Source organism: Microcaecilia unicolor, chromosome 8 (assembly GCF_901765095.1).
Source record: "Microcaecilia unicolor chromosome 8, aMicUni1.1, whole genome shotgun sequence".
Lineage (NCBI taxonomy): Eukaryota > Metazoa > Chordata > Amphibia > Gymnophiona > Siphonopidae > Microcaecilia > Microcaecilia unicolor.
In genome coordinates, this window is record NC_044038.1 from 184,071,405 (window position 1) to 184,091,311 (window position 19,907).

Consider the following 19,907-nt stretch of genomic DNA (forward strand, 5'->3'; position numbering starts at 1 on the left):
GGGGGGGGTCTCCATGACCATCATATCAGCTTGGCATATGAGTAGCTTTTCTCAACGTAACCTGTGCCACAGGTTAACATTTATTTACCAAGCAATGATTCTATCACTGCAACCATTGCTATGGCTCAGGTAAGTTGAGAAATCTGCTCTTCCGAACTGGTGGCTGCTGGCTCCCCCCCCCCCCCCCCCCTCAATCCCACTGGAGTTCCCCTACCTGTCTATTGAAAATTCAGGGCAATGGGTAGAATATGGATACATGGAGTACGATAACATTGCTTGCAGAGATTTATTTCTTTGCCTGCCTCAGTTCCTGTCCTGCCCCTTTTTGCCACACTGAAAAACAAATGCACTGTTTATTCAGAGCTCATGGTTTTAGTTGCAGTCATGGGGATCAATTTTCAAACGGAATAAAACCTTTTGAAAATTTCTCATTTCCACTAAGTGAATGTCTTTATCCCTCCCCCCCCCCACCCCATATCCCCCACCCCCAGCTTTCTTCTTGAGGTTGCATAATGTCTAGGGCTTAATGTGAAGACTGCACCACTTTGGTGGCTTCCCGGGTACTCTTTATATCCTGGTGGAGAAGCAGCCTCCAGAGCAGGGTACCTGCTCCACATGAATTCTCACCCATGATCTCCACAGAGGAATTGTCCTCCTTTTTTTCTAGTGGTTACACACCAGCATCTCTGCCATGTTGCATTATTTTGTCCCGTGGAGATTGTTACCATGTGCTCGTAGCTAGTGCACAGGCTTATTTTGATTCTCGGTTCTGAACTTTTTGCATTAACTCTTAGTTCCAAACTCCTGTTTACTTAATCTGTCCTTAGTTTTCTGTCACATCTGGTGTGTCCACTTCATTGTAGACCTTTGCATTATCATATGTTTCTGTTTATTATCATTTGGTACAGTGCCTTTCACACTAAGCAAAGCAGAGTGGTTTTAAATATCAAATATAAGGAATTCCAGAAATTGGCAGAATAGTTAAGAGTATGGAAGCGAGAGGATAGGGGAAGCAGAGATGGACAGCAAGTTTTTATTGAGCTGGAGTAGTTTTTATGGTTCGAGCTACACAATATATCAAGAATAAATAAATAAAAGAGGGGCACCAAAGCCTGGGTGAAGAGAGAAAAATTTTTTTAGAGCAGCCTTGAACTTGAATAAGACGGTTCAAGTTGTAGAGACAGGAGGAGCATATTCCAGAGTGTTGGTTCCGAAAAGAAAAATGTCTTTGTAGGGTTCAAACAAGAAAGGGCTTGAGGGAGAACTGCGAACCTGAACCCAATAGATAAGAGTGATAGGTGGGAAGAAGTATGAGGATGCTAAGGGAGGCCGAATATGGTGCATAGTTCCTCTGCAATATTATTCTAAAACATGGAACCGGAACCTGCCCCAGACAAACTCCCACAGATCCACCACCTCCTTCCCTGGAGTAGAACAGCCATTTATTACCACTTTCACTCAGCTCATCTCTAACCCAGTCACCACCTTAGTGCCCAGGTGCCAGCCAAAAATGCTGGCAGAGACTTAAGAGGGCCATTTTCAAAGCCATTTCTACACACTGAAAACAAGTAATTTTCCAAAACAGGATTTCATATGTCGAACTGGCTTAGCTTGACGACAAACTGAACCTTCTTTTTCTATAATAAGATGATTTAGGTTTCACCCTGATGGACAAATCGTTTGCTGAAACATGGATATGTCCATAGTTCTAGCTTCTCATGTTTTATTTATTCACTGTCCGTATTCATTTTATTTTATATTTCTATTGAACTAAGTAGCATTTAACACCTCACCAATTTGCTTATTTCCTTGAAGGCATGAACTAGTATGCCAATAAAGGTGAACCGATTGATGTAGTGTATCTAGATTCAGAAGCTTTTGACAAAGTACCTCATGAGAGACTCCTGAGAAAATTAAAAAGTCATGGGATAGGAGGCAATGTTCTTCTGTGAATTAAGAATTGATTATTGGACAGAAAACAGAGGGTAGGGTTAAATGGCCATTTTTCTCAATAGTGGAGTGCCGCAGGGATCTGCTCTGGGACCGGTGCTATTTAACACATTTATAAATGATCTGGAAATCAGAACAATGAGTGAGGTCACTAAATTTGCAGATGACACAAAACTATTCAAAGTTGTCAAAGTGCATGCAGATTGTGAAAAATTGCAGGAAGACCTTAGGGAACTGGAAGACTGGTCATCTAAATGTCAGATTTTTTATTTATTTATTTATTTGTTACATTTTCCCACCTATTTGCAGGCTTAATGTGGCTTACATAGTACCATATTGGCGTTCGCCAATTCCAGTATGAACAAATACAAAGGTGATGTTGTGGTAGAATAAGGTTCATGTGTGGCAGATACATTAGGGGATCTTAGAGAGGAAAAGTTAAGTTATGTCCATTACGAGCTTTGGTTTCATTGTGTTGCAGATATTCAGGCTTTTATGTTGGGTCGGTATGCCTTTTTGAACAGGTTTGTTTTTAGTGATTTCCGGAAATTTAGGTGGTCATAAGTTGTTTTTACGACTTTTGGCAGTGCGTTCCATAGTTGTGCGCTTAAATAGGAAAAGCTGGATGCATAAGTTGATTTGTATTTGATTCGTTTGCAGCTTGGGTAGTGGAGATTTAGGTATGTTCGAGCTGATCCTATTGTGTTTCTGGTGGGCAGGTCTATGAGATCCGTCATGTATCCCGGGGCTTCGCCATAAATAATTTTATGAACCAGGGTGCGGATTTTGAAAGCAATACGTTCTTTGATTGGGAGCCAGTGCAGTTTTTCTCAGAGGGGTTTGGCACTTTCAAACCGTGTTTTCCAAATATAAGCCTATCTGCTGTGTTTTGAGCGGTCTAAAGTTTCTTTATGATTTGTTCTTTACATCCCGCATAAATTCCATTGCAGTAGTCTAGTAGTTTAATCTGATGCACTTTGGGAAGAATAATCCGAATCATAGTTATCTGATGCTAAGCTCCACTTTAGGAGTCAGCAGTCAAGAAAAAGATCTAGGTGTCATTGTAGATAATACTCTGAAATCTTCTGCCCAGTGTGCAGCAGCAGCAGCAGCAGCCAAAAAAGCAAACAGGATGCTAGGAATTATTAGGAAAGGGATGCTAAATAAGACCAGAAATATTATAATGCCTCTGTACTGCTCCATGGTGCAACCTCACCTTGAGTATTGGGTTATCTCAAAAAAGATATAACAGAATTAGAAAAGGTTCAAAGAAGAGGGATCAAAATGATAAAGGGGATGGAATTGCTCCTGTATGAGGAAAGGCTAAAGAGGTTAGGGCTCTTCAGCTTGGAAAAGAGACGGATGAGGTGGGATGTGATTGAGGTCTATAAAATCCTGAGTGGTGTGGAGTGGGTGGAGGTGAATTGATTTTTCAGTCATTCAAAAAGTACAAGGACCAGGGGACACTCAATGAAATTACATGGAAATACTTTTAAAACAAATAAGAGGCAATCATTTTTAGTAGCATGGAATTGTGCTACTAATTGTGTTTGTGCCAGGTACTTGTGACCTGGATTGGCCACTCTTGGAAGCAGGATACTGAGCTAGATGGACCATTGCTCTGATCCAGTATGGCTAATCTTATGTACTACTGCTACTACTACTTATCATTTCTATAGCGCTACTAGATGTACGCAGCGCTGTACACTTGAACATGAAGAGACAGTCCCTGCTCGACAGAGCTTACAATCTAATTAGGACAGACAAACAAGAGATAAGGGAATATTAAAGCGAGGATGATAAAATAAGGGTTCTGAACAAGTGATTAAGGGTTAGGAGTTAAAAGCATGTCCTTATGTTATGTTCTTAACCTGGTATACTTATTGCAGAACACTTCATCTTTATTTTTAATTGTTGGTTCATTTTTCATTTGTATCAAGTTATGGGCTCTTTTACAAAGTGGTGCTACCAATTAGCAAGAAACCCATTTAATTCCTTTGAGCTCCTTTGCATTTAGCGCACACCAATCGGTAGTGCCCCTTTGTAATGGATATAATTCATTCATTCAGGGGTCCTTTTACCAAGCTGCAGTAAAAAGGGCCCTGCGCTAGTGATGGGGGCTGATTTTGCTGTGCGCTGTAGCCCTTTTTACCGCAGCAGGTAAAGGCTGAAAATAGCTATGGCCATGCGGTAAGATTGCTCTTACCGCATGGCCATGCGAGGGGGAAGACATCACCATCCATTGAGGTGGCAGTAAAAGGGCTCCTACACTAACCTGATGGGAACCAGGTGGCACATGGTGCGGCCTGATTACCGTTGGGATAGTGCCACGCTAAAAATTACAGCCCTATTTTCTCCAGCACAGGAAATGGCATGCACTGGGGCTGGAACTACCCCCGGCACCCACGTTGAGCCGGAAGTAGATCCAGATTAGCGTGCTGTGAGCCTGCTTTGGGTTTACTGCTGCTTTGTAAAAGGGCCCCTCATTTTTAATCTTCAACCTTCATTTATTTTGGTATTTTTTCATTATTTACTTATTTTGGTCCCCATTCAAGTTATCGGATCTCTGGCTCATCCTCTTTCCTGGGGCACACCCATTACACCTCTTACTGCTTTTATCAGGCCTGATGCTACATTCTATCAGCTGTGGAAGTTATCTTCCCAAAGTCTCTCCATGCAGGTCAAGTGGCTCTTTGTAATTTGTGCTTTTTGTGAGAGACCATGCAAGGGAATGAGGGTGAACCAGAGAGAGACAGAGAAAGTGTAAAAGGGGGAAGCAAAGGGGATGGGTGGGGAAAAATATTGAGAATTTTACACAGCATGAAACTAGTGCATGTGTGGGAGTTGGAAATTCCCAAAGCTTTTCTCATCTACCTTTCCTGTACATCAGCAGAAGAAACGGGAAGAGATCTGTCTAACTGCTGGCACCTACAGGAAAATGCCTCAGGACCTGTATAGGAATTTCTCCAAGTATTCTTGGATCTGAAATGTCAGGCCCTTCAGGGATAAAGCGACAGATGAGGAGGGTCCAAGGGTATGATCTGAGGGCTGGGTTGAATCAGGAGAATCCAACATTATAAGCCTGCTCTGAAGCTGGCAGGTGAAAGGAGCTGAGATGTGGATCAAGAATGCTCAGGGGGCTGGAGAAATGGATATTCTCTGAGTTTTAGAGAGTGAATGTTATGGGCTGAAGCTAGAGATAAGGTAGGTCTGAAGGTTGGGATTATGGAGGATCCAAGGATGAGGAAAGAAAAGGATCTGTAGGTTGGGAATCTGAAGGTTGGTGTGAGGAAGATCTGAGTGCAGAGGATGAAGAGGGTTGCCAGTGAAGGACTTGAGGGGATGGAGGGTGCAAAACATTGAGGATACTAACATCCTCCTTGTGCCATTTTCTCTCTGTCTCTGTCTCCCTCCCTCCCTCCCTCCCTCTGTGTGTGTGTGTGTGTGTGTGTGTGTGTGTGTGTGTGTGTCTGTCTGTCTGTCTGTCTCTAGTAGATGGGGGCTGGACAGACTGGAGTATATGGTCAATATGCACAGTGGACTGCACACACTGGCGGAGCAGGGCTTGCTCATTACCCACCCCAAGGAATGGAGGTCAAGACTGCAGAGGCCCAGAACTGGAGACGAGAAACTGCAGCAGCCATCTATGCACCCAGAGTAAGTGAGCACTAGTCCCAGATACATTTAAGCCATTATTTTCAAAGGGATTTCTAGGGACAAAAAGGTATTTTTACCCATGGGACAAAAAATCCCTTTGAAAAAACTCCCTCCCCAGAATGGGGAAAATGGTAATGTTAAGGGCAGACCCAATGAAGTAGACATAAGATATGCAGGGAAATACCTCACCATGACACCAGCCATCACAGTATTATCAAAGGTCATGGCCATCTGGGAGTTACCCTTTGAAAATAGGCTTGTTTCACCCAGGGGTCTGGTAGCCCTTTGCAGGATTTGAAAAAAAAAAATCTATCCAAGGTAGGCACAGTCTGGGTTAAAATCTCCTTCTTGGTTATTTTAGTTAAATTTGAATTTTACCCTGGTGGCTTTTTCATTTTCCTGTAGAGCTCTGACAAGTTTCAGTATCTTCAGCTCTGATCTCTGCCCTTCTTTTGCCTGCAGCGCTCTCAGATCCTGAGGACGTGGCCTGTATGTGGGACTGGTTGCCGTGGCGGTCTGTCTGCTGCTTCTCGTTCTCGTGCTTGTCCTGGTTTATTGCCGGAAGAAGGAGGGTTTGGATTCCAATGTGGTAGATTCTTCCATCCTGACGGCGGGGTTTCAGCCTGTTAGCTTAAAAGCAACCAAAGCAGGTGCCCCTTCTACTTCAGATATGGTGTGGTGTCATAGGGACAGGCAGGGTCAGTGCCCAGGGTCAACCTTCAGCTTTATAGTCCACCTCTCCCTCCTCCCCTCCCAGCTTTTAATGTTTAAACACTGTTGTGTATATCACAATGAGGACAATTTCCAAAAGTCATTGACCCAGTTAAATGGACTGTTGAAAATTGCCCACACATTCTGTATGTGAAAATACATGTCAGTGGTTCTTGGAGATAGTGAGGTTGTCGGGATCTTTGACTGCAGCTGCTCTTTGCTGCCCCCCCCCCCCCAAAGAAGCTGCTGCCCTAGGCAACCATCCAGTCTTGCCTAATGGTTGGGCTGGCACTGAAGAAGGGTGTGTTCCAGTGGCATGTGGGGTAATTTATATTGAAGGAAAGTAGGGAGAGAATGGAAAGCATGAAAAAGAGGGGGAGGCAGAAAAGAGACGTGTAGCAGGAAAGAGCATGAGAGGAAAGTGAGAGAAAAGAGTTTGCACCTGAATGTCCATTTCTGTTTGTGCAGATCAGTCACACCTACTCACTATACAGCCAGATCTTAGCAGTGCTACAATGACTTATCAGGGCTCCTTGTGCCCTCACCAGGATGTCCCCAATAAGTTCCAGCTGACCAACGGGCACCTTCTGAATCCACTGGGCAGTGGATGCCACACCCTGCGGCACAGCTCACCAACAACAGATGCACCAGACTTCCTATCTCGGCTTTCCACATACAGCTTCTTCAGATCTCTGCCCAGGGGGGCAGCTAATATGGCTTATGGGACATTTAACTTCCTGGGGGGGACGCTTAATGATTCCCAACACCGGTAAGTATGAGGTAATGCTATTCCTCAAGTTCCTGGCATGCTTCCAGGTCCAGAAACTTGGACTTCAGCAGTGTAAGATGGGGAGTCCAGTGCATTTCCAAGTGCACAGATCCATCCACCTTCTGCCCATTCACCTGCTATTGATATTGCAGGACTTCAGATTTCTTCACTTCCGTTAAATAGTTCCTCTACCTGCAAGCATGTCTTCCTTCCACTGCAAGAATGTGCATGAGTGCTTCTCTTTATCCTGTCACTGCTGGATAATAGACGGTCTGGTTTCACATTGATTCATGTCTGTGATACTCTGAAGGGTCTGAGAGAAATGTTTGCACCAGCATCATGGCCACCACTGCCACCTGTCTGTCAGTTTGTGTATGTGCAGACCTGGGTTCACTCATTCCTGCAGCTACATGTTACCAGGGTTCAACAACCCACTTGGTGTTTCAGCAAGATTTGAATAATCCTGAACTTCAGTTGATACTGCAGTATGCCCAAAAACAGCAATGCATGCTGCAAAGTGAGAGGGAGGGGATGGTGGACTGGCTTGGTGTGTGGAAGGAGGGAGGCTGAGAATTGGGGGTGTCTTAAAGAGGAACCCCTTTTCCTTATACTGTTTTCTAGCTGGTGTAAAGCTTCCAGCTGCACTGAGGGTGAAGCAGCTGTCAACATAATCCAGAGTCTGCATTACTCCTTTGTTATTTTGGATAACTAGAATTTGTGCTGGAGGGTTCTTGTCTTTCCAGATTTACATGTACAGCACATAATTTGCACAGCAGGTTTAGGTACTCTTGTAAATTTTCTGGTACGTGTGGGCAGGTAGGTTTTGTAAGTGGTTGCAAGCACTCTGGGTTGTGGGTGGGGGTGGAGAGGAGGCATAGGCAGGTGAAATTGTGAAGAAGGGCAGAGAGCAGTGCATAAGGGTCTGAGTGAAGTAGTGGGGGTGAGCCAGCTGAGTAATGGGAATGAGCAAAGAAATAGTGAGGAGCATAGTAGTATAAAAAGCACAGAAGTGGAACGAACACCAATATCCCACGGGGAATCGTGTACAGACAGAGTGGGAACAGAGTCAGGCTTTTCACAGCAGACCAAAGACACTAAGTATGAACAGTAGTAGGGCAGGTAAATTGAGGATTGGAGGGCTGTGGGTGGAACAGTGAGGGGTGTAGCGGGCAGGCTGAGCAACGGAAGCGGTGAGTGAGAAGCGAAAGGACTAGCAGTGGAGGAAAGGGGACAGGGCCAGTCCTAGGGTCTCTGGTGCCCCCTTGCAGACTATGAGTTGGCACCCGTGCGTCCCCCCCCCCAGCATCTCCTTTCTCTGTTCTCCCACCCTGCCCCTGTCCAGCGATTCTCCTTCGCCCCATCCCCGCCGCCCTTTGTGGTTTAAATCTTTAATTTACCTCCGTTCCAGCAGCTGCGTCATTTGAAAGGCTTGCCCTGTTTCTAGCCTTCCCTCCCTTTGTGAGTTCATTCTGCAGTCCCGCCCTCGAGGAAATGACGTCAGAAGGCGGGACTGCAGAACGAACTCACAAAGGGAGGGAAGGCTAGAGACGGGGCAGGGTTTTCAAATGATGCGGCTGCTGGAACGGAGGTAAATTAAAGATTTAAAGCACCAAGGGCGGCGCAGTATGGTGGCACAGCGCCGCAGCGGCGTCCTTGAAGGCAGGCACCCCCCTGCGGCGCTTATCCCGCTTACCGGGTTTGACCAGCCCTGAAAGGGGAGGCTGAATTTGGGAGGTTGTGGATGAAGCAGTGGTGGTGCTGGTGGGTAGTGTGAGGATAGGTAAGTTTTCTCATTTTGAAGCAGGTGTTTTGGTAATTGGGCTGAACAGTGGGGAGGGGATGGACAGGCAGAGCAGTGGAGGTTTGGAAAATATTTAGCAGCTCAGTGAGGTGGAAAATGTTAGAAGTTAAGATTTGTCCAGTTAACCCCAAAAGATACTCAGCATATCATTGGAGTATGAACCCCTCCTTTGTTTTTGGCAGAAAAGTTTCTTCAATATAGGCTTGCAATTTGCTTCAGACATCAGGATTAACTAAACTATGCTAGCTTTTTATTGTTCACTGTAATAATGATAACTCCTATCGAATACATTGATTATGTGGTAAATAACATGATCCGTCCCTTGTTAAAATGGTAATGCAGCTTAGCAAATCAACCTCTGATAGGTGCCTAATGCTGAAAGCAGTGCCAAGTGCCCCAGCTCTGCCCCTCTGGATGCACATCTTTTTCCTAGTCAGACTTCAGAGGGACCACAAAGTTAGGTACATTAACCCTTTTAAAACTTGAATGCTTCAACTGTGATTATGCACGTGGTTTGTGTGTATGTGTGTGTGTGCACTGAGTACACGTGGTTTCTGTTTGCACATGGGGTACGATGGGTCTGTACTTCCTGCATCTCTCTAGTTCATGTCTCCTGAGCGCTCTCTCTCTCTCTCTCTCTCTCTTTCTTTCAGGGATCAGTCTCCTTATTCCCCCTGATGCAATTCCACGAGGAAAAATCTACGAGATCTATCTGACTCTACACAAGCAGGATGTGAGGTACATGCCCCCCCCTTCTGCTGTCAGAATATGGCTCATGAGGGATCCTGTGCTGAGCTGCAGGATAGGAAGTGATAGCTTGTGCAAAAATAGGAAATCAAGCAAAAATGACAGAGGCAAACAATGAAACAAAAAAACATCCAGACTTAGAACATCATGCTAGGAAAAGATGATATGGCCCATTCTCTACAACCTCTTCTTCTCCCTCCGAGATCCTCTGTGCCTGTCCCACGCTTTCTGGAATTCAGATACAGTCCTCGTCTCCACCACCTCCACTCGGAGGCTGTTCTATGCATCCACCACCTTTCCATAAAGCAATATTTCCTTCAGTTACTCCTGAGTCTACCCCTTTTATCCCCATCCTATGACTCCTCTTTCCAGAGCTTCCTTTCCAAGCTGCAGAGAGATCTGCAATAAACTGGACTCCCTGAGGGGAAGGGGTGATCTGCAGAATTCCTAATCTTTAATGTGAAGAAGTACAGGGTGATGCATTTGGTCTACAAAAATCCAAATGAGCAGTGGCGTTCCGAGGGGTGATGACACCTGGGGCGGATCCTGGGCTGCACAGACAGGAGCATAACCAGCAGAAGACAGAAGATGATGATGTCCCTATAGTGGTCATTGGTCAACTCTGACCTGGAGCACTATGTTCAGTTTTGGAGGTTGTGTATCAGTAAGGGTAGAAAAAAGCTGGAGGTGGGCCAGAATGGTGTGGGGTCAGTCCCCGAAGACATAACAGAAAGGACTTGAGGCCTAAATAAAGAAAAGAGGGACAGGGGAATTGTGCTGGAGACCTTTAATTACTTGAGTTATTAAGGAATAAATGAACCTAGGCTGGATGAGATAAAGCTAGGAGAGAGAGACAACCAGCTGCATGAGTGAAACTACACAGATACCGTCCACTCTGCAAACTTTGTAGGATTTTCAGAGTTAAAATATACACAAATTATCCCAGAAAACCACCTGCACATATTTACACCTGTCTGCCTGTCATTCCAAACAGGGAAAAGTGTTCCTGAAACTCTGCACATTTTATGCAAATATCAGGCTGTGGATGGACCTGTGGAAATTATCCTGAGCTTCTGCTGCTCATGTGTGGCAGAGACTGGTCCTCATTCAGGAACTCATCTCCACACTGTTGGGCCCTGATTAATATTTACTGCTTTTGTTAACTATTTCATCTCCTGGGTTTCACCAGAGCCATCATGGCTGTTGATGGATAATAACAGTATACACATCCAGGCCCTCGTTTTCCTTCTTGCCAGTCCCTGATCTTTTCTGCCCCTCTGTCCAGTGCTGATTTTCTGCTAAGTTGCAGAAACAGATGGAGTGAAAATTGAAATGTTCAGTCACAACCATAAGACAGCAAATCAGCACTTATCAATCTTTTAATGACCATGAGCCCATCATCACAGCCAAATAAAATCATGCCACTCCCTGGAGGTGCAGAATAAATATGTACCCAAGTTGTGACGCCAAATGCAGGTTTTGCCATCCCAGTTTGGAAAGCTCTGTAGTAGATGGTTGCAGATAATGTGGAATTCACCTGTCCTGTCCACACACTAAGGTACAGGAGGAGTCTAACGATTAGAAGAGCAGGCTGAGAGCCAGGTTTAAATCCCACCTACACTCCTGACTCCAGGCAAGTCACTTAACTCTCCATTGCTTCAGGTCCAAGCTTAGAATATGAGCACTCGGGAGGGGGGCAGAGAAATACTTCCTGTACCTGGATGTAACTCGCATGGAGCTACTACTGAAAAGGCCTGAGCTAAATCTGGATAAACTGCAATTAAATCTTGGAACTTGCTTCCAGTTCTGCATTGTAGTGCAGAGAAAGGTGGAGGCTGCTGCTGGCCTTGGCCTGATACTTTACTGATTGGAGTGATTTACGGTATTTTTATGTTTGATCTCTCTTCCTATGATGTTCCTACCCACCTTTCAAGAATAAATCATCCAGAACAGGCATTTTTCAGTGGAAGAAGGAGTGAGACTTTTTTTTTTTTTTTTTTTTTTAGTGGCCTAGTTTGCTTCAGTGGAGATGAAATTAATAAAACAAGGAACATGTCATGAGGCTCAGATGGGAAGGGGAGGGGAGGGGGGGGGTCAGTAATGGAATTTGAGAAGGCCTGACATCGAGGATCCCAAATTGTGAAAGGCAACAAGCAGTGGGGCTCTGGGTCACTCACTGACAGAGAAATGGGCCTTGGGTCTTCTCGTCTGTCACTCTGACACCTTTTCCCTTTCCATGTGCCTCCCTTCTCTTCTTGAGGTTACCTCTAGCTGGCTGCCAGACCTTGCTGAGTCCTATCGTTAGCTGTGGACCTCCTGGAGTCCTCCTTACCCGGCCAGTCATCCTGTCTATGAGCCACTGCATGGAGCCCAGCCCTGAGAACTGGTCCGTCAAGCTAAAGAAACAGTCCTGTGAGGGCACATGGGAGGTGAGGACATCGGCATCCCCTCCCCCTCCCCCTAAATATTGACTACATTTTATTCAGGCAAAAACAAATTTCTCCATCTAAAAATAAATAAACTAGTGCACCAGGTTCTGGTTTCATTTTGATATTCTGCATAGACCAGCCAATGTGTCTGGAATCCCCAGGGCCACTGAAGGAACCAACCTAAAATGAACTGTACATGTAGCCCATATGGATTCAGGCCAGTACATTTTTTCTAGCCAAAAAGGTGCTGGTACTCAAATTCCAGGCCACCCTTCAGGGGTGGGGTGATCACTGAGGGACCCACCCCAGAATAGCCAGGCCCTCTGCAACTAGTCACAGAATCTATGACAAGGCAGAATTGTGTGTAGAGCCTGAGCTCTTTCATTAAAACGTGGGGACCATGGGTCAATTTTAGCAGACAATATAAAAGGTGCTGGTACTCAGTACCCCCTCAAAAAAAGCCCTCATTCAGGCTGACTATCCACATAAAGTGAAGCAGTCGGACCTGTCTGTCAGCTAGATGCTGCTAGCTTAATATTGGCTTCTTGATGGCTGTGCTGCCTGTCTGTTTTGCGTTGTGTGTTTTTTGCTACAGGACGTCCTGCTCCTTGGTGAGGAAAGTTCCTCAGAGCTCTATTACTGCCGGCTGGAGCCTCAGAAATGCTTCCTCTTCTCAGAGCAGCTTGGCCGGTTCGCTCTCATCGGTGAATCCCTCAGTACATCTGCCACCAAAAGGATAAAACTGCTGCTGTTTGCTCCATCATCCTGCTCATCACTAGAGTTCAATCTCCGGGTCTACTGTCTCAGTGACACACAAGATGTCCTTAAGGTACATCACCCATCCAGTGGCATAGCCAGGAATTTTCAACAGGGGGTGCATCTCATGCTGCATTTCCCTTCCTTCCCCCTTCTGCTGAATTTCTCCCTTCCCTTCCCAGCCCTGCAAAGCTCTTGCCATTCTCTCCATCCCCTTGCTACCTTCCCCTCACCCCTCCATACCTTAAAATCACCTCCAGTCTTTGCCCGGGCAGTGCGATCCGTAGCAGCACTCACACACAACCAGCTGGAGGGGAGGGGGAGTCTGCATCTTTTGCCATGGAAGCCTCTTCTAGCAAGAGGTGCTGTAGGAAATGGTGCAGGAATGCTGGCTGTGGAGATCACAGATTCTGCAGTCCCAGTCTCTCCCAGCAGGAGATGCTGTTGGGAATAATGCAGGAGTGGTTTGGTTGCTTCTCTCTTTTTTTTTTTATGTGATTTATGTATATAGCTAATGAATTTTGATAGAAAGCAATTAAAGATCCCCAGATTCCCCTTTTCTGCCTGTTTTCCCATCCTGCTGCATTACTGCAGACATTAGAACATAAGAATAGCCAGACTAGGTCCGACCAATGGTCCATCCAGCCCAGTATCCTGCTTCCAATAGTGGCCAATCCCGGTCACAAGTGCCTGGCAGAAACCCAAATAGCAATATTCCTTTTTTTTTATTATTTATAACTTTTCAATTGTTTACATCATGATGATAATACATCAAAATGTATAAGAATTTGAAACATAAATTTAAGCATTCTAATACAATGAAACACTCATTATTTTGTCCACAATGGAAGGATCCAAGAATAGGTAACAGAATTTTTAAAGAACTCAACAATTTCTTATCACATATAGACTGGAAGGATGTCAGGGTCTTGCAGCCTAGACAGTACAATTAACTGGGAGATGCCATCTCAGGGATATCCCGCATACTCTCCTTAGCTATAATGAAATCACGTAGTTTCATAGGACAGAAAAAAAGGTAATTCACTCCATTTAAAGAAATCATACATCTGCAAGGGTATCAAAGAATAAAAGTACCTCCCAGGGAAAGGATTCTTGGTTTAAATACCAATAGTTCCCTTCTCCTGGCCTGAGTTTCCTTGGCTAAAGCTGGAATGATTCGAATTTTCCCACCCATGAAAATAGCATTCATTTTTCTGAAATAAGAATGCAAAATTAAATTTTTATCCGTCTCCAATGCAAACGTGACAAGTAAAGTTGCTCAATCTGAAATTTCAGATCGTTCTAGAAAATCAATTAAATTGTCTTGTGGAGTTTCTGGAGCTGTTGTCACAGGTGTAGGTTTTTTAAGATATTGCATTCTAGTTACTAAAGGGTGACTTTCTACAGGAATGTCCAGAACTTCCAGAAAATATTTTTTTAAGAGTTCTGTTGGTAATATGAATGGTGAAATCGGAAAACGCAGTATCCTGAGATTAGCCCTCTTATACTGATTTTCTATATATTCCATCTTTCGTGCTTGGATTTTATTTTCTTTTATGATCGTCACCACTGTAGTTTGCATTAATATAAAGTTAGAGTCAAAAGTTTGCATTTCAACTTGGTGAGTGTCAACTCTAGTGGCTAAAATCAGTTTTTTCATTTAATTGTCTTATTTCAGTCTGGGTATAATTAAATATGCATTGGAGGGATGCATTTACCCCTTGTATGGCTTCCCAGATCGTATCCATAGTGACAATTGCTGGCTTTCCCACACCACCTCCTAACCCAGAGAATATCTCTTCTTGGGTTAAGGCTAGGGGCAAATATCCCCTTTCCACTGTAACAGTGCCTGGAGATGAAGCAAAGGCTGGACCTCCCATCGCCGACGACAAGTCACCCACTTCAGACACCTGTTCAGTCGACCCATTCTCAGCTCCCGCTTTCCTTCCGGGTTGTGGCGGGGTCAGACCAGTCAGAGGGCTCAGAGTTACTCCCTCTGCACTGTGTTCCGTTGGTGGTAGTACGGAAGCTCTAGAGGCAAGATCCCTCAATCCCGGTGGTCGGATACCAAAGTTTTCTAACGTGGGTTGCAACACGGCAGGACCCAAAACTGTGCTCGAGGAGGTAGGAGCTACAGTTTTTCCTTTTCTCTTCCCCATTTCTTAGGGGAGCGCTCAGTGGCACAAGTCCAAGTCAGAAAATCTCCGGAGCTCACGCACACACGTCCAGTCTGGAAGCCATCTTGGATCCACACCCAATGTATTCCCAAATAGCAATATGCCACGCTACTATTGCATGAGCTCTGGGACAACCTTCATTTCTCCATTTGAGGATTTTCTGTTAGTGCTGGGTTTTCTTAAATTCTGAAACACAGTATGAGTTTTAAATCTGGGTGACATTCGCTGATTTAAAATGTCATCGCTTGAGTATTCAGGAGCCCAGGGGCAATGAGCTATTTTCTATTCAATTTGCTGCTACTGGGACACTTCTAGAGACCAAGAGTCCTGCAGTCTGCTGCCGGACATGGAGCCACACAGCACATTCACCTATGTCGGACCTGGCCCCACATCTTACAACAGGCAGCTGAGAGGTTCTGTGTAGTGTGTTACATTGTCACACTGTCTGATAGTGACCCTCTAAAGGAGGTAACTTGAAACAGAACAGGCAGGCAAAGTGTACTGGCATGCGTTTCTCTGTACACAACTTTAGCTTTTGAAAATTACCCCAGAACAACTTTTCAGCTGAAATCTGAGACCCACAATTCTTCAGTCGTATATAGGGTGTACAAAAGAAACTTTCCCTGCTGATCAGGATCAGGCAGCTGAGTTTGTAGTAGGCCACTCCTACGGGTATGGCAGAAATGCCTCTGAAAATTACCCTCTGTATGTGTAATGGTTACATATAGCACACATTATTAGAAATCCCCCTCACCTCTGCAGAGGTAAATCTTCTGTCTCCCTTTCTCCCTCCAATCCCTCTCTGGCCTTGTCACAGTTAAATTATTATTTGTATTTAAAATACGAAGTGGATTGGCTCCTGTTTACATTTAGTTCTTTTGAATCTTTATATGTACTGTAAAGGTTGGTTCCTTCAGCTGAGGGAGCCCACTTAGTTCTCTCATTGTCAAAGATCTCAGATTACAGACTCTAAAAAAAAAACATCTCCGGATGAGGTCCAGTAGAAGGAATGGCGCTCCTCCTAAATGGAGAATTTTATCTTCTTAGAAGGATTTCATGACTATTTCAAGAACTTTTATCTAATTAGGTCATTTATTTCACAATGCCATTTTGTTTTTTATTTATATTGAATGTGCATTGAGATTTTGTTTGTATTAATCGCTCTGTATTTGTGATGCACCTTGAATCGTTTTGGTAAAGCAGAATATAAATGTTTATATTACATTTCTACTCAGGGAAGGGCAATACTTCAAAAGCCATTCGTTTATTTATAAAAATATTATACCACTTTCCTGCAGTGGCGTAGCCAGACCTGAGATTTTGGGTGGGTCCAGAGCTAATATGGGTGGGCACGCACTGTCTATATAAGTATTTTTATTTATTTTATTTTTGTTACATTTCCATTCATGGCAGGCTCAATGCGGCTTACATAATAATATGGAATACAGAATATTGAAAGAGAAAATATAGGTTAATCATATTAGAATAATAGAAGAGATAGGTAGGTAGAGATGGGAAGAGGGAAGGGAGTAGGAGAGGTATGAGCAAGGGGTATATAATGTTTTTAAAAATCATGCAAAATCCTTCTGATTAGAGACACAGAAGCCGGCTCACCTTTTGGAAGAGGGCTGTAAGCCTCTCCCTAGTGTTGTAATACGGAGAGTTGAACCAGGCTCAGTATGTGGGGCAATTTGCTGGCAATCGCCTTAGCTTTTAGTGTGGCTAGCTCCTCAGGGCCCTTTCAGGATGGACAAGAAGGTGAGGTTGGACAGAGCCTGTATGGACCCATCCTGTATTTGATTTGACAGCTTTTTGAAGGGAGCAGCATAGGAGAGCTGCAGTAGGGATTCAATCTGCTGTACTCCATCCTTGTCCAGCTGCCTGCTGAGGCCCGACAGGTCACTGCAGCGATCCCTCCAGAACTCAATCTCCTCTAAGGGTCCCGAGCTCTCTCCTGTCTCCACAGTTTCCTGTGCGCTCAGAACCTCTTTAATCTGACGTGTCCAGTGCACCATGGCAGTTTCCAGACGCTGCACCAACTCCTTGTCCTTCACTCTCGAAGTTGCAGCGACGAACGGGCGGGCAGGCGGCGGTAGTAAAGCAACAAGGAGGCAGGTTCGACTCCGTCCTTCACTTCCCTGCTCTCTCAGCGTCCCACCTGCCCGAAAGGAAATGACGTCAGAGGAAGGCAGGACGCAGAGGGCAGGGAAGCGAAGGACGGAGTCGAACCTGCCTCCTTGTTGCTTTTACTACCGCAGTGCTGCCCGTCCGTTCATCGCTGCGACTTCGGGTAAAAGTCGCCATTTCAGTCGTCATGATTTGGGTGGGCCTGGGCCCATCCAGGCCCACCCGTAGCTACGCCCCTGCTTTCCTGGAAGAAACCATTCAAAGTAGTACAATAAATTACCATAAAAACTACATAATAATCATTAAACAATAAGAATAGCTTGTACTGACAAAGCAGACGCCCCTTGTGCTTGGGTACATGGTTACACATTCCTGAGAGCGAGGATAAGACAGGAGAAGTATCTTCAGAAGAAGGAAAATACAAAACCATGCAGGTACTTCCCTTTCAGAAATGGTGCAAGATGTTTGTGAACTTTACAAGTTCCACTGTTGTTCTGATATCGCCCCTTAACCATGAAGGAGAGAGGTTTTGTTTTTATATAGAAAAGAATTCCCCTTTGAAGTTCACCACCCCCCCCCCCCCCCCCCACCAAGCAGCTCTTATCCACTCAGGTATTTCTCATGTTACGTGATCAAAGATTTATCTCTCGCTAACTCTCAATATAATAGATTCAAGGTGAGTTACAATCAATGCAAGCCAAAAAAAAACCCTGAGAACAAAACATCAGGAAATTACAAATAATAAGAAAAGAAAACATATTCAGAAAAATTTTTTTAAATGAGAAAACTAAGGGCCCCTGTATACAAGAGTGCACTAGTGTTCTTAGTGTGTGCCAACTGCGTAGATTCCCATAGGAATATTATGGGCATCTACACAGTGTGCGCTTAAAACACTAGCATGCCTTTGTAAACAGAGCCCTAAGAAAGTTAACCACCACCCCCACCTACCCACCCTCCGATCTAATAAACAGATGAGTTTTCAAGGCTTTACAAAACAAAAAAATAATTATTCATCAAACGTAATTCAAGTGGAAGGTTGTTCCCATCACGAACCACTAAGAAACAAATGATTGAGAGAAGGTGGCCTTAAATCCTATATTTTCTGTTGAAGGAAAGACTAGCGATAAATAATTGCATTTCCTGGAAGTTATCCTAGATTTAAACACAGTTGCCAACTGAGATCTGCCTTCAGGACACACCTTCCAGAAACTTAAATACTAAACAAATTGCCTTGAAAATAACCCAAGATTTCATAGGCAGCCAATGTAGTTCACCCAATAAAGGACTTGCATGATCCAGCCTAGTCTTCCGAAACATTCTGTACCAGCTGAATCCTAGAAAGTGGTTTAGAAGAAAGACTCAAGTAGAGTGAATTACCATAATCAATAATGGTAAGATTGTTAACTGCACAATAAGCTAAAATGTTCTTCTAGAAAATAAGATCTCATATGTAATTGTTTTAACTTAAAATATGCTTTTCTAATCAGGCTATTAATTTGTGGCTCCACTGACAGAGATGAATCCAAGATCATTCCCAAAATTTTAGAAGTTCTTTCTACCTTAAACTGAAATCCATCATTATCCATAATAACCTGGGGAATTTTAGTTAAATCCATAGCTAGGGTTACAATATGGCTCCAGAAAAAGGAGGACAAACTGATCCAGTCCAGGTTTTGCTTCCATTGAAGGCAATGGAAGTAAAACCCAGACTGGAGCCATATGGTAACCCTATCCATAGCAAACCACAATATCTTGGTCTTGTCAGCACTGAGTTTTAGTTTAACTGGGACAGACCAGTCTTTTTTATCCTTTTTACACATCTGTCTGAAGTCCTGCATGTTAGTGGCTCACACGTTTACGCGCATTGACCCTGCAGGAGCACACGGAGTCCTTACTGTCCTGTGCATTTGTCCTACACAGGAGGTGATCCAGTTGGAGAGACAGATGGGAGGACAGCTGATCCATGAGCCCAGAGTCCTGCATTTTAAGGGTTCATCCCAGAATCTCCGCCTCTCTGTACACAATGTACCAAGTTCCCTGTGGAAGAGCAAAGTATTGGCCAGTTACCAGGTAATGGAAGTGTCTCCCAGTCTTCACGCCATTGCAGTGATGAACCAGTTTTTGTTATATTAGTTCTCTTCCCTAAGTTTTAGTTGTATGCTATTACAGTCTGTTTTTTTCACTTTGTTTACAAAGACCAGACAGACTTTCTAAGCCTAACTCGGTATTCTTCCTGTTACTTTCACTTTGTTTCTTTATTACTGTTTCACCTCGCTGACCCAACAGAATCATGCAAAATAATCCACTGAAAAACTCCAAATCCACAAAGGATGCAATCGTTTCAGAGTCTGAGGAGAACAAAACTGGCTGCAACCGAGCCCCTGCAAAGCCAAACCCCTACCCAGTTATTCTCGCCACCCTCTTAAGCTTTCAGCAACAAGGAAGAGCCACATTTTTCTTCTTTCTAGAAATCAGCTTATTTGATGCCCCTGTATTTATTTGGATTTAGCTCCCACCTTTTCCAGTCATAGCCAAGGTGGATTACATTCAGATACACCAGGTATTTCCCTGTCTGTGGACGGCTAACAATTTAACTTTGAATCTAAGGTGACTTGCTCAAGATCATAAGTGGCAGCAGCAGAATTTGATCTGGGCTTCCCTGATTGTCCACCTCTGCTCTAATCATGAGGCTACTCCTCCACTCTGTCTACAGAAGCACTGGCAGAAGTTCAAATTATGGCCCCCAAGAAACAATTTTGAAGAGGGCGAGGTCACCTCACAAG

General features: G+C 44.3%; 1 protein-coding gene across 1 annotated transcript in view; it reads left to right on the forward strand.

The window, feature by feature from the left end:
- The window catches only part of UNC5A (unc-5 netrin receptor A), a 110,978-nt gene that overhangs the window by 79,637 nt on the left and 11,434 nt on the right, over nucleotides 1–19,907 (forward strand). Inside the window, 9 exon segments of the mRNA XM_030213436.1 lie at nucleotides 5,443–5,607; nucleotides 6,070–6,090; nucleotides 6,093–6,257; nucleotides 6,787–7,058; nucleotides 7,060–7,087; nucleotides 9,542–9,626; nucleotides 11,896–12,064; nucleotides 12,660–12,893; nucleotides 19,045–19,194. Coding sequence (XP_030069296.1) covers nucleotides 5,443–5,607; nucleotides 6,070–6,090; nucleotides 6,093–6,257; nucleotides 6,787–7,058; nucleotides 7,060–7,087; nucleotides 9,542–9,626; nucleotides 11,896–12,064; nucleotides 12,660–12,893; nucleotides 19,045–19,194 — 1,289 coding nt within the window.